The 18,829-nt window shown below is 42.8% G+C and overlaps 1 protein-coding gene across 2 annotated transcripts in view; it reads right to left on the bottom strand.

The window, feature by feature from the left end:
- Positions 1 to 18,829, bottom strand: part of wwox (WW domain containing oxidoreductase) — a 139,384-nt gene that overhangs the window by 99,660 nt on the left and 20,895 nt on the right. For both annotated transcript variants that reach the window (XM_044356136.1, XM_044356137.1), the window contains exon 6: positions 2,428 to 2,516. In XM_044356136.1, coding sequence (XP_044212071.1) covers positions 2,428 to 2,516 — 89 coding nt within the window. The remainder of the gene's footprint in view (positions 1 to 2,427; positions 2,517 to 18,829) is intronic.

Raw genomic sequence — 18,829 nt, 5'->3', positions numbered from 1 at the left:
TTAAGACCTCACACAACACTGTCTGCACTGTGCAATCTCAGCGCTGGTCAAACGAGGGTGTTAACTACCAAACAGGGAGACATCAGTTTATATATTTACTTTAAATAACCCCCTTGGGTATGACCCTTGACCTCTATGATAATGTGGACCAGCAGGAGGAGATTGCCTATGTGAGCTGGGCTCAGACTATTGGTCATTAACACTGCACTTTATTGGCAACAGGGAAACTGGCACTGGCAACACACACACAGACACTACTCATCCTAATCCATATCTAAACACACACACACAGCATGATTGCATACCTGTAAAGTGTGCACATACACACAACAATATAACGATGTTACACTCACTATAAGTCAAAGGAATGGAAGAATTCAAGACTAATTTGATCTGGCTTTCATGTATTTATATAGACCACACATTACATGTAATATGTTTGAAATTAGAACAGGATAAATGCAGTGAAAAAAAAAACACAGGTGGAAATAAATTGCATGTGTTAATTATGGAACGTTCAGTAGAAATTGTATTAGGGGCATTCTGTCAGCGCCGTCCTCCATCAATTACACCCCAATGAAATTGCACTGCATTCAACAATATCAATATCCAGGTAATTTCATTTCAAAGGACAGGCAATTAAAGCGGAATCGGGGTCAATGGAACACAAAGCAGCGTGAAAGCCACTGACTAAAGCACTTAAAAGCAAGGGAGTGAGAAACGAGAGAAGGAAAAGAAAAAGACTCTGATTACATTTCACCTGTCAATGACACGCTGCAGGAGCATTATTGTGTGTATGTGTGTGTGTGTGTGTGTGTGTGTGTGTGTGTGTGTGTGTGTGTGTGTGTGTGTGTGAGTGTGTTTGTGTCTGTTTGTCTTGTGTGTTGACAAAACTGTGTGTGTGTGTGTGTGTGTGTGCGCCAGCACACAAAACCGTCTGCGTGTTTACGTGCATGTATGCACATGTATGTGAGTGAGTGTGTGTGTGTGTGTGTGTTATGCCTGAAGACATACGTGCAGTAATAGAGTAGTGGTAGACTCAGACAGCTGCCCAGTGCCATTCACAGCTCAGAGCTCCCAGCCTCCACTCTGCTCTGTTCGCCTTCTGATGAGAATTAATGTACTCTGACGTCCCCTGGGACTCCCTCACTCCCCCCCCAACAGCACAGCTAATGAAGAAATACAACCTTGCCAAAATACTGAGGTAAAGAGAGAGAGAGCGACACAGACAGAGAAAGACTGAATGACGACATGAGAGAGGGAGAGAGAGACACTCAGGCAGATAAACAAATTGCACAAGGGGAAGATGCAAAAAAAGAGAATAATTCTGGGGACAGTAGGGTTAAAGGGAGGTCAACATACTTCAGTGTGGATGGGAGGATACGTGTATGAGGTGGGAGGAAACTATAGGACACAGAGTGAGGGAAGCCACCATGAGATTTGGCTGTGACCCAAGACACGTGTCCTGGATGGCCATACCCTGCCCCAGGGCTGCTACGGGCAATGACTGCCCTGCCTCTCCCCAAGGGGCTCCCCTGACACCAACAACCACACACACACAAAAACACACACACTCCTCTGTCTAGAGACCTGCGGGTGGATGAGCAGTATGGATGACAAAATACATGACCCCAAAATAGCAACTACGCGACCGGCCACGAGGCACAAGACACATGCCGTAAAAGCTGACCACCACAAAATAAAGTCTGTTAGCCTGTTCGACCAATGTCAAGCAAATCGACACAAATAGACACACGACGCCTCCTGGGACCTTGTCCGTATGGTGTTCATCAGTAACAGTTTGGATGTCCTTTAAGTGTTTAGGCGTATGTGGAGAAATAATAGTGATGAATACAGGAATTGGCCTGAATAAGAGACTCTGTTTAGTCCTCACTGCATTTTGCTCGTCTATATCTTTATTCTGGTGATTTCTTTTCATTCTGTCTTTCTGAGTAACCAGACTGAGATAAGTTTGACAACTGATGGCTGCCTAAAGGTGGCTATTGGTTGGTGAATACATTTGATTCACAAAGAGTTTGAAGATCAGCTCTTGTCTCCTCACAATGACGATTCTTGCAGAGAATGGACACAAGACTTTCCCTGTCCTCTTCTCAGATAAATGATTCAGAACAGGTACCTGGAATGATGGTGGGACAAGGCTGACCCTGTTTTCATCCCAAACGCACAAGTGAGACATTGTGTAGAGCAATTTTTAATCTTCTGTGCAGCTAAATAGCCATAGAAGTGCAAACTGCTCAACTATAATGAACTTTGAGCCCGAATACAGCATTAGCAGGAGGCGAAAGTCTACTCTCCGAGTTTTGTAAGTCTATCTCTGATCCCAACAAAACTTGGGTAAAAAATCTGAAAATATCAGTGAGGGGAGGGATATGAGCTTATAACATTAATGTTGTTGTTTATACTCACAGCTTCTTGGCCTTGAAAGACTCAGCGAACTCCCTGACACTGCGGAGAGAGGCCAGGTCGCACATCATGGCTTCTACTCTTGCTTTGTGCTGTAGAGAAAGAAAACACAAAAATATGATTGTAATAACCAGCAGCAACAACAAAACAATACGGTAACAGCCTTTATTTATTCATTTATTGCCAACTGTCAGTGTTATCATCACTGCCATCAAAACACTAGAAATACCGCCTCGTGGTTGTATGCCTCCGCCAACCAGTCGAGTTGAAGTTTACATCCATGTCCAGACTCATACAATATTTGTAGTGAAGACTGAAGGAATTTAATAAAAGGTATTAGTGTATTTTTTTGGAGAAATTGAAGTTATCACTATATTGATATGTATGATTCCAGTGAATAATTTCCAGTGGGAAACATGCCGTCTTCGCTTAGAGACTGTTAAACGGTCACAACGACCTTTAACCACCAAAATCTAACCAGTTCATCCTTGAGTCCAAGTGGACATTTGTGCCAAATTTAAGGAAATTCCCTCGAGACGTTCTTGAGATATCATGTTCACGAGAATGGGACGTACAGATGGACATATGGACAGACAAACAACCTGAAAACATAATGCCTCCGGCCATGGCTGTCGCCAGAGCGGAAGCATAAAAAAAAAACTCAATCACAAAGTTAAGTTGTGATTTATCTCAAAGTCCAGGTAGCTATTCACTTGATTTTGTTTAACTCAGACTGCTGAGGCCTCATTCTAACTTCAGAAACTTTGGAATATACATTTTCACAGAATGAGGACCGTAGATTTTGTCCCTCATCACTAACATTTGAAGCACATTAGGATGGGATCTCTTAATGACCAGTTTGAACAGGATGATTGATAAGAGCAGGCAAAAGCAATGTTACTATGGGCATGGTCCTTTAAGATTTTAGAGGCAGAAACCTGTGAATTTTTGGCATTCTTGTTAAAAAATTACTTAAAAAGATGAATTGATTATCAAAACTGTTGCTCATTCATTTTCTGTCGATGGACTAATCGATTAATCAACCAATGATTTCAGCTCTACTTTTGTCTGTGTGCTCTTAGCAGGTGTTTGTGTGTGTATGTGAGGCTCATCTTACACCATATGTTGGGAGACAGGGTGAGGATAGGAGAGGAGCAGAAAAAGATAAATGACTTAAGAAGTGAATGCATTGCTGCATTTACACACTGAGGAAGACAGGCTAAATATTCATCATCCTCTCCATCCCACTGTAGCATTCTGCTGCGGGGCAAAGGCCTCAGCAGAGACGTATGCAGGCCTAAAGGAGCATATCTCTATAATAACAATGTACAAACATGCTTTTTTGTCTGTGATAAAGAGTGTAAACTTCAACTCTCTCCCCACCTTCCTGTTTGTCTTTTTCTCTATATCTTTATCAGCACAGCCCCAATCAACAGACAAGCTAAGTTCAGTCTCCCTACAACATATAAGCTCACACGGGACCTTGGCGTATGTTAGCACAAGTGCGTGCAGCGTGAACCGAGGTTGAGCGCGTTCCGTTCAGACAAACGGTCCATTAGACTCATCCCTCATGCTGGAGAGGAAGAAGGAGTGAGACACTGCTTTCAAGACTCCAAGCTGGGCTCTGGGTCCAGTAGCACCAGGAATTCCGGATGCTCCCTCTCCCACCATCCCTAAGGAACACTGTCAGTTCACATTACACCCTGGAAGAGCGTTCAGTGTTCCGCTCTCCATCCGCCACCACTACTGCTGCTGCTGCTCCCCTGTCAGCCTTTTCCACTGATCTGATCTCCAGTCTGTGGGTGTCATATGGGAATGTCTTTCCTCTGCTTGTCTGTCTTCGCAGAGCTAAGTGTACATGACACTCACAGCCACGACGCTGCATGGAGCGGTGAGCACAAAGAAAACAAGAAAGGGTTAAGAGCGCCTTCTGATGGAAATGTGATTCTTCAGGCATTTTACAGACACCTTAACTGCCCCAGGGTATATTTATACATGCATACACAGACACACGCACGCCCGCACACGCACACAACAAATCCAATGTTGTGACTCAAGGGTAAAACCACGCTACCACACCATTATCTATGCCTGAATTATTCTCTTGATGCTACTCTATACCATTATATGGATGCTATTACAAAGCATTAAAGGGCTGATTATGGCTATTATAGATATGATTATAGGGTACCTGCTTATATGATCTGCACACAGCAGTAATCACAGGTGAGAGGAGACAACTGTCTAATTTAATGACTTGTATGTGCAGTAAGCATTCACACTCCGAGCCTCTTTCAAACAGTTTACATACACAGAAACGCACACTAGCAGAGCAGGTAAGTGAAAAGGGCGGGTGGGGAGGTAATATCTGGTCTTTTTACAAGTGTAAGAGGAATCTGTGTGATATAGTGAGAAAACTTTATGTTATAAATGTGTGTAAAAAGCCTCCAATTGTTATTTTAATTTTATAGTAAAAAGAAAATGAAGCATTACTTCCAAACAAGGTCAGAGCAGGCAGCAGTGAGATAATTAACAGGTCAATGTAAGGCCTCCTCAACAGGGTGGCCCTCCATGTGTGTATGACCAGCAGAGAAGATGAGAGCAGGTGTCAGCTTGACGAACACGTATCCCCCTCTCTAGAGACGGGGGGAAAAGGGAAGGAGAGATGGAGTAATGGGAGACCAGAGGGAGGATAGAGGGGGGTTGAAGGGGGGCCACTGGAGCAAATCCAGCAGGGAGAAGGTGAGCAGCCTGCCTGCCTGCCTGCCCACCTACCCTCCCCCTGCAGATTGAAGTCTTGCGAAGAAAATAAAGTTTATTGCCTGGAAAGAGGGGGGAAAAAGCATGTAAAAAGCATTAAAGCGATGGAGGTGAACAATTAGACAGATGGCCAGGTTTTGGAAGGAGAAGAGGAAAAAAAAAGGGTAGAAAAAGAGAGGGGGAACGCGCGGACGCAATCGTTCAGGGTTTTTATGAGGACCCTGACAACTTCTGGTCTCTTCAAGGGCGAAGGAAAAGTGAGAGGCAGCGAAGCCTCTCTGGTTAACTCTGGAGTAATCGCTGAGTGTGCAACACCACAGAGCTCAGCTCGGGGTGACAGAGCTTACCGCCCCCAGCTACACACAACCTATCGCTCCATCTAAATGCAAAAGGCTAATTATGAATCTTCCAAAGTAACAGACGTGTAAAATGATCATTACAGCTTGACAACTAGAAACTGAGGCGACTGCGTGTCCATCTTCCGTACTGTGCATCCGCAAAAGAGCAGCATGTTCCAGACATAAAGCAGCAAGGTCACCATGATGATAACATGGGCATCAGATCTCTCAGCCTTCTTCTCCTGCCGCCCCCACCTCTAGTAGTCAACCCAAGAGAACAGCTGTCTGTAACATGACAACGACCTTTACGACTTTCACTAGGAGGAAGGGAAGAGGGAAGACAGGAAAAAAAGTGTGCCTTTGCCAGTGCAAGTTGAGGAAGTTGGCCTCTGCAGAGCTTCTCCTGGTGTGTTCCATGTGTGTTGGGGAATGACATGTGGTCACTGCTGTGGAGAAAGATGAAGTAAGAGTGGGGGGATGGAGGGGGAAGAGCTCTAATATAATTATAACTGGGGCCATCCAATCCAATAAAATGAAGAGGTATTAGAGCTGGGGAGCCCCCATCCTGTTCAATAAGACACTGGAGCACTCTACTAACTCTTAAAACACACACATGTAACCATACACACACACGCACACACAGGTACACACACTTCGCTGACCCCTTTAATAGCACAGCAGCCACCCCTAATGGACGCAAGCAAGTGGAACCGCCAAATAATACACTGTCTTAATGCACTAGGCTCAATCTCATCCCCCTCTCCCCTTATCCTTCTCAGCCTTCCCTCTCACACTTTAACCCCCGTTTCCATCTTGCCTCACCTCGTGCTGCCCCCTCACCACCTCAGCTACCTTTATAGATCACCAATGCAGGGGCAACACTTAAGAAATCAAAAGTACCCCCATATATACAAAACACTTACCCTGCAGACCCCGGTTAACACCTCAGGCACGGAGAAGGATGGTAAAAGAGTAAAAAGGAGAGGACAAAAAGAGGCTGCAGGAGCCAAAAGAAAAATCAGTTCAGGAATATTTCTATAGTTTGATGTGGTTTCTATCGCTCCCTGTGAATATGAGATCCATGATATCAATATAAAGGGAAAGCAAAGTTACATGGCCGTATTTTTCCCCAGCAGGTGCGGAGGTGAGGTGTTGTAATGGCGGTGAAAGTGAATGAGCAGAGAAGACACCATGTGAAAAGGGCACCTTATAAAAGCAATCAGAGAAATGACTTTGAGCCCCTCTTCTTGCTCTGTAGATTAGAACAGGCCTCGGAGGGAGGAACACAGAGGAACTCAGATCTCTATGACCTTGTCCGCAACGCGCCACACTAAATTGGTCATCAGCTTTAAAGACTGTATTTTATCATAGATATATATTTTTAGCAAAAAAGAAAAAGAGAAAAGGAAGGGGGGGGGGGGGGCTGTGGAATGTGCTGGTCATATATCATCCTGTCACAATTATGACGTTTGTTCATAAATACCAACCAATCTCCTCTCCACCTGGATAAGTCACATGCACTTGTGCTTATGCACGCGCCATTCACCAACAAAGAAATATGGACACACACCACGTGCGGTGAACGCACATGCACACAGCAAATAAAGAAACAGACACATCTTGCTGGGCGCCCTACCACAGGTCTGAGAACTGACCTCCACACACAGACAAAGAGACTGAATACACATCCAGGCAACATGCATTCAAGCATTGAACACACAGACGGACGCACACGCTCTGCACATTGCAAACACACACAAACAAACAAATGCACGCGCACATACACACATCCACTTATTCACTGACATGCACACACACTGCAATTAATAGGGAGGCAGGTCTCTGGTGAGGAAGAGAAAGTGCCTGTTCAGCACATACAGGCAGAATATGCAATTTCCTCCAGTTAAGTCTGTATTAAATTGATTTCTTCTTTCTCTGACATGGACTGGGTTTTTCCCCCCTAATGAAAGCTGGATAATCTACAGGTTTTCCCTTTCCTGAAATCAAGTTACAAATCAAGCAATTGCAGGGGCAGATATGGGAAAGGTGAAGGAAGGACATGGGATGATTTTCCAGATGAGAAACGTGGAGAATGAAGCACATACGTGCTGATACTCTTAACACGGACATCAGGGGCACCCCTCACACACACACACACACACACACACACACACACACACGCACACACACATATGCGCAGGGGGAGTAAAGGCCAGGCCTCGGTTAAGTACTTGCTGACATTTCCGTTCAGCGATGTACTAAGGCTACTGCAGGGCCATGTGAGTAAACACGGCATTAATGACTGTAATTAATGAAACACATTAATTAGTAAGCACTTCAATCAGTTAATCACTCACTCAAAGCTGACAAGGAGCCATGTGGAGGCTGCAGAGAAACACTGAACATGCTGAGAAAAAACACCAAGAAGGAAAGAGACCTAGACAGGTGAAAATAAGTACAGATGACCAGCAGTGAAAGAAGTATTCAAATCCTTTAATTAAGTAGAAGTAACAACACCAGAATGTAAAAACAAAAGTCCATTAAAAAATTCAGTAAATGTATTAGTGAGTGTTAGCACTAAAATATCAAAATATTATTGATTATGCAGGCAGAATGCTAACATTATATTATTACACTTTATATCAAAGGATTATTAATATTGATGCGTTAATGTCACAGAATTTTAATGTTAAAGCTGGATGAGGCAGAACTAATTTTAAGTATTTTAAATCCTGCTATGTAATTTAATTGACTGTATAACACTGCATTACATTTTATATGCTCATTATAGTATTTCAAAATCTTAATCAGCAAAGTAAATAACAGTAGAAGTATTCAGTAGTAACAAATGGAAATACTTAATACTACCTTAGAATTGTATTTAATGGTACTTAAGTAAATACACTTAGTTAATTTCAATCCATTGGTGATAATATTTTAGAGCACAGTGTGAAATGGAAAAATCATGCAAAAACGTTATTATAATATTACATTACAAATGACTTAAATAAAAACGAATAACAATTTGCTGATATTGATTCAAAACATAATTTTTGCAGTATAATCTTGTCATTTTTTACATAACGATTTATATGATGGATGTAACATTTCAACAGAAAGCGTTACAAATACACAAAACCTCTCATCCGCAAACGTGAGAACAATTTGACCAACACTGAGGTTCTTACCAAAAATTAAAATGTGTTTTTTAAGAGCAAACCATTTTAAGGAGAGATAACATATGAAGCGTGTTATGTGTAAGTCACATGCATTGCACACAGAGAAAAAAAGTACGAGAAGACTTTCTATTGTAGCTTGAGGTGTAATCAAGCTCACCTTTCAGAGGAGAGACAGACAGGTGGTGAGGAAAAGATAGAGACAGAGACAAAAAAGAAAGACTGAGAGAGGGAAAGAGAGCAAGAGGGAGACAGAGATGGGAAATGAAAAGGACAGGGCGGTCATCATAATTGCAGAGTTTGCTTTTCGGATGCAGACAGACCAGGGCCATGGGGCCTGAGGCAGATATCAGATTCCACACAAACAGACACATGCACGCATATATACTAACACACACATACACACACACACACACACACCATATTCCACCACCAGCCTGTGTAAGTGTTTTTTCATTAAGGTAAAGGACAGCTGATATAATTTTGGAAGAGTTTTGTGTGCATTTGTGTTCTATAAAGGATGAAGTGTGAAGTGGGATGCTAACATCCAGCTTTCAATTCTAACAATGTCAATTTTATACTATAACCTGCTCTCTCTCTTTCTGTGTCTATGTGTGTGTGTGTGTGTGTGTGTGCGCGCGTCTGTCTATCTCTGCCTCTACTTTTCTTCTCTCCCCTCCTTCGTCCAGCGCAGCACAGAGCCCGATCAGATTTACATTAAAAAGTGATGGAGATTTAAATAATGTGTCTATGTTCTCAGAAAGACATCAAGAGATTTTCATCTTACTCTCCTCTTCCTCTCTGTCTCTTCCTCTCCATTTCCTCACCCTCTCCTGATCCTATCTCCCCCCTCATCTCACCCACTCTATCTCCGCCAGATTCGCAGACAGTGCACATTTTCCTGCATGTCTTCAGTGTAACCGATACCCCTAACAACCAGGATTTTAATGCGATCCATATTGCTCCCTAATATTTCAGATCTCAGAATAAGCACTGGCAATTACATATTTACACCCAGCTTATTTTGCAATTCTGCATGGGGACTTTAGTGTCTGGATGAACGGGACACGCAGACTTAGATGCTGATTATGTTGTGGTTAGATAACAATAAAGTCAGAGGAAAACTCAGGGACCCTGTGCACTTATACTGTATGTACAACTTTCTGTTTGGGGGTGTCAGCAATAAAGCTCAACTCTCTCAAGTACAAAATAATGTGTTCTTTTCAAGTGTGGCGGTAATGTGATTGCTTTATCTAAACCTGCTAGTTTTACACTGTTTAATTCCTCCTGCCTTGTATCATCTCGGTATCTGGAGGGCTGGTAAAGTACCGAGCACGCTCGCAGGAATGCATCGCATTTACACATATGTACACTCTTGTCGTGAATACACAGAGATGATGAATTAAGCTGCTTTGATTTGGTTACCCAAGCTCTTTTTTGTATCAGCTTTACAAAAAACATAAGCATAACATAATTGAATAAGAAAAGAATCTGGCAATTAAGAAACATGGAGGCCTTTGATGTGAGTAAGTGTATAATAGGCCTTTTGATGAGGGAATGTTTTACACTCCGCAGGGTCTGGTATGCACTTTGATTAAAACCTCTTTTGTTTAGCAATATTATAAACTGCTTACCATTTTCCACTTTCACAATAGTTTAGCCTGGAAATACAAGAGATTGTGCCTTTTATCTCTTCTCTCTGGGATAAAGTATCTTGTTTTCTCTGGTATGATACTGAGTTCATGTTTCAAGAGGAACAAATGAATAAAACCTGGGATAAAATATTTCAAAAATGGAAACAAAGGAAATAAAAATAAAAGAAACAATTATTATTATGATGGTCATTTTCATATTCATACTCATATTGAGACAAAAACATTACCAGCAGCTGTTCAGACACCATTTACATGATCTACCCTATCTGTTGATAAGGTCATGTGGTTCTGCATTCTGTTACAACGTTACGCAGATTTGAATAATAGGATTCTCATCATGCATCCTCAGCCCCTTGTCGCCTGATAATAGCCTGGAAAACTCTCGTTGAACAATGTAATAAATGCGTCACGTGACCTCAGCTGAGGTCGGGGGTCAGCGAGCCACGCATTGTCAACGGAGCGCTGGCCTGACAGAGAATAAATGATGCCTTGTAAACAAATTGAATTATTGCTTTAATTCATGCAGTCTGATTCAATTTTCTGGGAGACAAGTCCTTCACAAGGGAGCAGAGGAGCGAAGGAATGACAGCGAGGAAGAAGGAAAGACGAGGAGGAGGAAGAGGAGCGGCAGTGGACGACAGGACGTGGACGCACACCTTCATCCTCCATCACTCCATCCCGCCATGCCTTTGGCTCCACTGAAGAATAGTAACTACATTAAGAATCCCGATCATCTCACAAGACCGTGTGCTGCTCACTGTAGACGGTGGGTCTTCCTTTTGTCTCTCAGCTAAATGTAATAAGGTTGTGTTAAATCGAGTTGGGCCGGGCCACTAGGCTGATTCTCTGCCCTGGCAGGGACTAAGTGACATAATGAGGAGGAGACAGACCTGAATTTCATGAACTGATATGCAGACTACAGTTTGTCTGTTGCATAAACATTTAACAGAGTTTGGCTAATTGAGAAAGAAAAGAAAATGTACATAGTGGTAAAAACAGACTGATCCCAATTAGACAGCAGCTGTGGATGGAAGATGCTCTAATCTGAAGAGATCTTTGAAGAAATCTTTGTAAGCTTATTGTAATGGGCGAATGGGAAAGCCAATATCTTATGCTACACCCCATGAACCTAAAAAACCCTGAATGAAACATCAGTATTAAAGTTTGGTCTATCACCCAAAGCTGCATTAGGTCTCTCCTCAGTTTGCTCCTTAATTCCATCAGAGTAATCCCACATTATTGCCCTCTAACAGTACCCTAAACGGAGAATAAAAAGTTTGCTCCCCTCTAGTAGTGTATTACCAGGAAACAACAGGCCCTCTCCTCATTAAGTTATAGATATAAATGCTCCAAAGCATGAAATTACCCCCGAGCCTCCCTCTCCAAATAACCTGGTTTGCAAACAAATGATCCGAGCACAAGCAGTAAAAGGCAGATTATTAAAATAATAGGAGGGATTTAAATTTGCATCCACAGAACAATTCAGCAAAGGACTTTGCAATTACTCCTCCCCCTCCTCTTCCCCTGTTCATTCCACCTTTCTACTGGCAAGGCGAGCACCTCTCACTTTATTGTGTCCATCTGTTCTTTCTAAGAAGCAGAAGCAGAGTTTGGTAACTTCAGGTGTATGTTTGTGAATGTGGTCAGCCACGGTTTTATCTGGTAGTATCTGGTATTACTGTTTATCTTAATCAAAACAACACTCAGTTTACACTCATACTTTCTTATTCTCCTCGGCTCCCACCTTAACAAACTATTTCTCTCTTTCTATCTTACCCTATGATAAATATCTAACTTTATCCCGAGACAATAACGGTCCCTCCTCCTATGCTGGAGTAATGGGGAGCGATGAGAGAGTGTGGTGAGCAGGAACGGACGAGGCAAAGGGTGCTCAGGTCTGCATTACCTCTGAGTTATGGCCTCCATTTGCATCTCAATCAGCCTCTTTGGAGAGCCCACCACCTTGGTAACACCCCCATCACACCACAGCCACCCCGGGTAATCAGGGAGATTTAGTGGGACTGGCAGCCTACTGTGGGCACCCCCTGGCTGGGGCTTGCAGCTCATTCCCAGCCCCTGGTCTAGCTAAGGGCCCTCTGGGCCACATCCAAACACAGGAGAATGGCAGCACTTAACAAGACTGAGGAAGACCAAAATAGACGAGCAGCAGGAACGGACCATAAAACAGAGGGAAAACAAAGCACCCGAGTGATTGTAATAGATGTTCCAGCATAGATGTCTGCATAGTGTTCATTATAGCAGGAGAAAAAAAGAAAACAAACTTGAACTTGTGACCTTAGGTGAGAACATTTTATCTCAGAGTTGATGATAGCACTGACACCATCTCACTGCTCCCCTGCAGCAAAAACAAGCTCTCTCTAACATGTAATGGGAGTATGTGCACCTACAAACACAAACATACACACACGCGCACACAGCTACATGGTGTGATTTGCAGATAGTGAATGCTCCACTTGAGAGTTGCCTCTCTAGTTAGCGGTGTCTCATGACTGAACCCTGCTAAGGTATTATTACCTACACTCAGCCCTATTGATATTGTGACTCCAGCATCTGTTCACCTCCTTGTTACTGCTTGGACCCCAGCACAGCATCCTATCTGACTGTGTGCATGGCATGTGTGTGTGTGTTTGCTCCTGTTTGTGTGTGAGTGTGTGTGTATCCTGGACCTCTGGGGTAGAGAGTAGTCACTGTACACAGTAGAAGACGAGAGGCTGAGGAGGCTAATAGAGAAACACTCGACACACCAGGGGCCTAATCAACTGCGAAGGACACGTACCCATAGCTCCAAACCTCTCTCTTACACAAACACACTCTGGCCTTTCTTTCTCCCTCTAATCTCTCTGATACTCTAAACTCCACAGCGCCTGCATCAATGCCACATCGCACAAAGACTTTGTAAGCAAAGCTTGCAAAAAAAAAAAAAAAAACACAGAAAAAGAAGGAAAGATTGGAGTCCAAACTTCACCTGCAAACACAGATGGCTCAGGTGAGCAGAGGAAAAGACTAAAACAAAAAAGGGAAACATGAGGAGAGTGAGGACTGAAGATGGAGAGACTCAGGAACTCAGAAGCTGAGTTTCAGTTATCAGAATCAAATATTAGTGGGGAAAAAAACTGGGGAGTGGGCAACATTAATCAAAGTGTTCACCTAGTGGGCAGCCATATGGCAGATCAGCACGCCAACGGTGCAAACTTGCTGATCTTCAGTAACGGGGTGCAATTAATTCCACTGGCTGCATTCATCTCTCCCTCACACACTGAAGGAAGGGAGGTAGAAAAGAACGAAAGAGAACAGAGGAGGGTTTGTTATGACTCTTTACTCTTCCTTCTCAACTCTTTTTTTTCCTCTCTCTCGCTCTCGAAGCAGAGGAATCAAACCCAGGTGATAAATGAGGTGGACACAAGGGCCTCAGGTAGCTCCTGTGGCGACGATGGAGGGGTGTTGGAGGGTGGGACAAGAAAAAGTGGAGAAATTAAGAAACTGAGAGAGGAGGAGACAGCGGTGGACAGGGGATTAGTTTAGTCTAAGATTTGTAAGTAGGCCTGATATTGTATATTTACATGTATGTTTTCACATTATGTGCCTATGTCTTAATCAAAAGAAATATTCAGTGGCTGCCATTATAACTAAAATGTTAAGGATTGCATTTACTAAAAGTTTATATAGGAAAGTGTACCATCAACACCGCCAAGTCAGAGTGCCATGCTATTTACAAACCACCCTAATGAATGGAGCGCACGCACAATAATACCACTGTTCAAAAAATAAAGCCTCATAAATCATATGTAAATCCCATTATCTGGCCCGCATAATAGCTATTTCTACACAAGGCTGTGAAATAACAATTAACACTTTCCAACACTCCTTAAAAAAATCACTGTAATGCCCATAAAATCCTTTGAAAGGAGGCAAGAAAAACTGGAATAAAAGTTTGCACTCTTAGAGACTGAGTCACAAAAAATGTGCAGATTGCCCTCAAAACACAATCTCAGTAAATCTGGACTGAATTCTCTGTGCAAGATTACACCAAATACAGTGGTACACTGTATCCTATGTTTTGTTTTTTTTTTTATCAGATATCAATTAATTTAAATGTAAATTAAACGAGCAAACATCATAATGATAAGTGACGTCATTCTCGATTATTTCTTTTCAGTTGGACACAGAAAGCTTTTATGGGAAAGGATGGTCACCATTTGAGAATTCACTTGGTGAACCGACAGAATAGCGTAAAGTGAGCACAACCTGACCCCACCCCCCCACACACACACACACAGCCATGGCTCTCAGACCTCTTTTGGTTTTATGTAAAATTAGCGTCTCCACTGGCTCTTAACACAAGCTCATCTCCATTAGCCGCAACCTAGTAAAACTGACTCGTGCAAATGAGTTGTGGATATGCATTCCCCCGGCCCTCTCATCCCTCCCATCCATACAAATATACTGCATCTGCTATCTCACTTCCATATCTGTGTGAGCCAGCTCATCCCATAGGCCTAGTCACCATACCACCCATACCAATATCATAAATGACTGTTTGGGAAGCCTTCATTAGGGCAGAAATGCCCCTCCACCCCTCTAATCAGGGCATTTTCCTTGTGCGCATTGGGATGGTGCTTTATGGTCCAAATGGGGCTCTGTTAATGAGGAAGTATACATGTCTCCATTTCCTGTCTAGCCTGGTCTGCAGTTCCTGTATTTGGCCCTATTATAATCACAAGGCTTTTTTAATGAGCTATATTCATCTTGGTCATGCATCAAACACCATGTAGACATACAATAACAGAATAAATGAGAAAACACACAGAATTAATTACATTCTTGCTAAACGTTGTGCTATAGCCATGCAGCTTATTACCAACCTATGGAAATGTGAGGAAATAAATCACAAAAATGAGTGTCAGGAAAGATGTTTAGATCTTCATCTTTTACAAATGGGCTGGGACCACTCACTGTACTCCAAGCAACATGAGTTTAAACTAGTATGATGACAGCTGAATCATTGCGGTGTCACAGTAAATTCTGTTACAGTGTTCCCACAATCTCTGTGCTTTTTCACATTCTGCTCTCGGCCCTCTCACTCTTTCTCAATCCTCCTCTCTGCACCTCTGATCTCTCGCTGTCCCCATCTTCCCTTCTCTCTATCATCCCCTCTTCACTCCCAGGCCTCGTTGACATTAACCTGGAGCACTCACATTTTCCCATGGTTCTCCATGTTGCTCTCCACATGTCAGAGCGGGGAGGCTTTATGGCCCACATCCATCAGCGTCACATGCCAGGATTTATGGGAGATGGAGTCCAAACCTGATCGCTCTGAATCAGTCTTGCTGAAGCCGACCCCTGGGCTGCTGTGGGATGTAATGGATGAGTATCCGTGCCCCCCACCTCCTCCCCACCTCACTCCTCTCTCCTTCCACCTCTCCTCTCACCCATCCTCTGCACTCTTCCCTTCATCTCTCATGATTTTTTCTCTCCTCTGCCCATCAGTCCAGTCCCCTTCTTTGCCCTAGTTGGCTCCTCTTGGTCATTCATTCAAACCTAATGGAAATTTGGTTACCAAAAATTAATGAGGCAGACTCACTGAAGGAAGTATCCAAGTGCACATTGTACCCACATACACTCATACAGACATAAGCTCATCATTCATCGCTGTGTGTAGGGTTTTATTTGGGCTAATTTATCATGACACTGTATTAATAGGCAGCAGTGCCCTTCAGAGGAGAGATGAGAGGCACCAATTAACTCTGTTCACCGTTCACTGCCACACACAGACCTGTAGGGATGACAAAGGTCTGTCAAATTACTCTGTCCGGTGACAGCTCTCTGTGTATTACAGAACATCGCCATAAATAAGGAGGGAGAAGAAGCTCACTGGATGATCAAGTACAGTTGAATTAGATGTAATATTTTTTCCAGACATTTTGCACTGGAATTGTGTGCTTCTGCAAATGTTCTCTGAAAGTCCCAATAGTCTTTTCTTCTGATTGAACTGACCATTACATGACCATAGTTACTGTGGCTTTGCCTGTCAAGCTTTCGGCTCTTACATGTGTTGTACAAGAAGAGACATGCAGTTAACAATCTTAACAATGTCAGATTTAACAGACGAAATTCTTAGTAATTTTTGAAACAACTGGTCCCTGATTTCTGACAAAGGTAGACATTGTCATTTCTAGCTGGCAACTGCTGATGTTGTCGGCTGAAATGGCCACAGTTAGCTGTAATTTGCTTGTAGGTTTTATTAGATGTAGCTAGCTAATTATGCTGACATTAGCTCCATGAGTTGGTTGAAAACACTGTCTCCAGCTAACCTTTTAATATTACCAAATGGACTTGCTTTAAAAGAAATCTGTAAAAAGGGTCATAAATGCATTTGATGGCTACATACAGTACATTGTCCTAAAAGCTGCATCTCCAAGGCAAAAAGTCACCATCCTTACCAGTTGATGACCCATGCAGAAGACAAATACATAAAGAAGCATTATTGTTCTTGTATTGCAGTGTAGAGCTAGTTAGTTCTAGTGTTGTAAGTATGATCAGGAAAAAGGTTGGATTTATTCTTTATTGTTCGTATTTTCAAACGGCATGTTCAACTTTTAACATCAAATGTTTTTAGCAAACGTAATGGTATCACAGATAACAGATTTGGCTAGAGCTGCTGGAATGTGAACTTCCCCAAATCCAATAAAGAGCCGCTAATGTTATGCTATCATATCAGAGTTTAGGGTAAGGGTAGGGTAGGGTAGGGTAGGTACACTACCTAACCAGCGTTGTTGCCATGGTAGCTACTTGTCAATCACAGTGTAGCCATGCCCCAAAGGATACCCTGCTTTATCATCTATTTTACTCTAAAGACCAGAGTTTACAAAACGAACATCATGCTGTATTGAAAAAGACTTCAAACTAGCAGTTGAGACCATAAACTCATTAGGAAACTGTTTACTGAGATAATAAGTAAGTGAGAAGTAGGGTCATTTTCTCATAGACTTCCACACATTTGCAGCCAGTGGAGTCGCCCCCTGCTGGTCATTGGAGAGCACGCTTCACTTTTCAGGCCTGGGGCTACCTGTTTTGCTTCAACACAAAAGGAAAACACTACATAGTGAACGTGCTATCATTTGGGTTTTTTTAATGCAACCACAGAAATTATGTAATATGAAATGCTCCATGGTCTAGAAAGTAATACTCAGTTACAGCTGCAGGCGGTAAGCTAGTTAGCCAGACATGGTAATGTTTGCAGCTTTCTTCAGAGCAGATGAACACATCAAATCCATTCTTTACACTTTTGCTGGTGTATTTTTTTTTTTTTTTTTTTTGGGAAGGCTAAAAAACCATACACCACTGTATTTTACAATACACTAAAATGCACTAAATAGTGCTTAAAAGTTATCTGTCTGCTAAAAATAATCTAATCCTTTCTTGCACCACTATTGTACCAAAAAAGCTCACCAAAGTTTGAGACAATATATTTCCTCCTCACGGCCTCCAGCTCACAGCAGAATTAATCAGCTGAACCCCAGTGGTCTACATATAGTGCTGTGACAGAGGGAGCTGGAGGTTAAAGGTCAAACTGTGTTCACTGGTTTACTTTAGAGGTTAAAGGTCAAACTGTGTTCACTGGTTTACAGCAGATTTTATTAGAGTTATTTGATATATTTACCCAACCTGTGCACCTTCTACCCTGCCTCTATATGGTGCTGGTTATCTAAAAGTTGTAAAGTAAATACACACCTACACATGCTGCTCATTTCTCACCTGGAACATGTGAAATAATATTGCCCTGCGGCCCCCCAAACAGGTTCGGACCCTAATAAAGGTTTTACACTATGAAAGAAACACAGTGAGGCAGCTCCGACACCTCTGAGCCTCCCTCAACATAAACACACACACACACACACACACACACACACACACACACACACACAAGGGCTGAGCCTGGTCACAGGTCAGGAAAGCCTGTAGCTCTCTGTGGTCCAGGGGAGCAGAGCCGCTTGAACCTGTAATATGCTCCTCTCTCCCCTGGTGCCACTTGTTGTGGGGTTTTAGTGCAGGGGAAATTACACCTGCTCTCCAGCCTGAGACCGGCAATGACACACAGCTGAAACTGGGGATTACACACCCACAAACACACATATCGACACACATATACAGGTAAACCTAAGAGGACCTCTGAAATTGGGCCGCCAGAAAACAGCTGTATCACAGGTGAAGAGGGAGCGTATGTGTGGGTGTGCGCATGTGATGTTGCATTTACAACATAACATCACTGATGAACAAAACATTTTATAGGAGTGCTTCACACACCATTAAAACACTGGTACCATTTTGAAAGTATGTGCAGCCCGAATAGCAATAACAGATTAAAAGCCCTGCTCTCCATCCACTATTCCCACAGGCGAGCCAGCTCAATGGATGAAAAGAAAAGAGAATATGAGGTGGCTTTACCATCTAAACC

This window comes from Thunnus albacares, chromosome 7 (genome assembly GCF_914725855.1).
Source record: "Thunnus albacares chromosome 7, fThuAlb1.1, whole genome shotgun sequence".
In the NCBI taxonomy this organism is placed as follows: Eukaryota; Metazoa; Chordata; class Actinopteri; order Scombriformes; family Scombridae; genus Thunnus; species Thunnus albacares.
The sequence above is the reverse complement of the archived record's forward strand: the minus strand, read 5'-3'. Positions and strand labels throughout refer to the sequence as shown.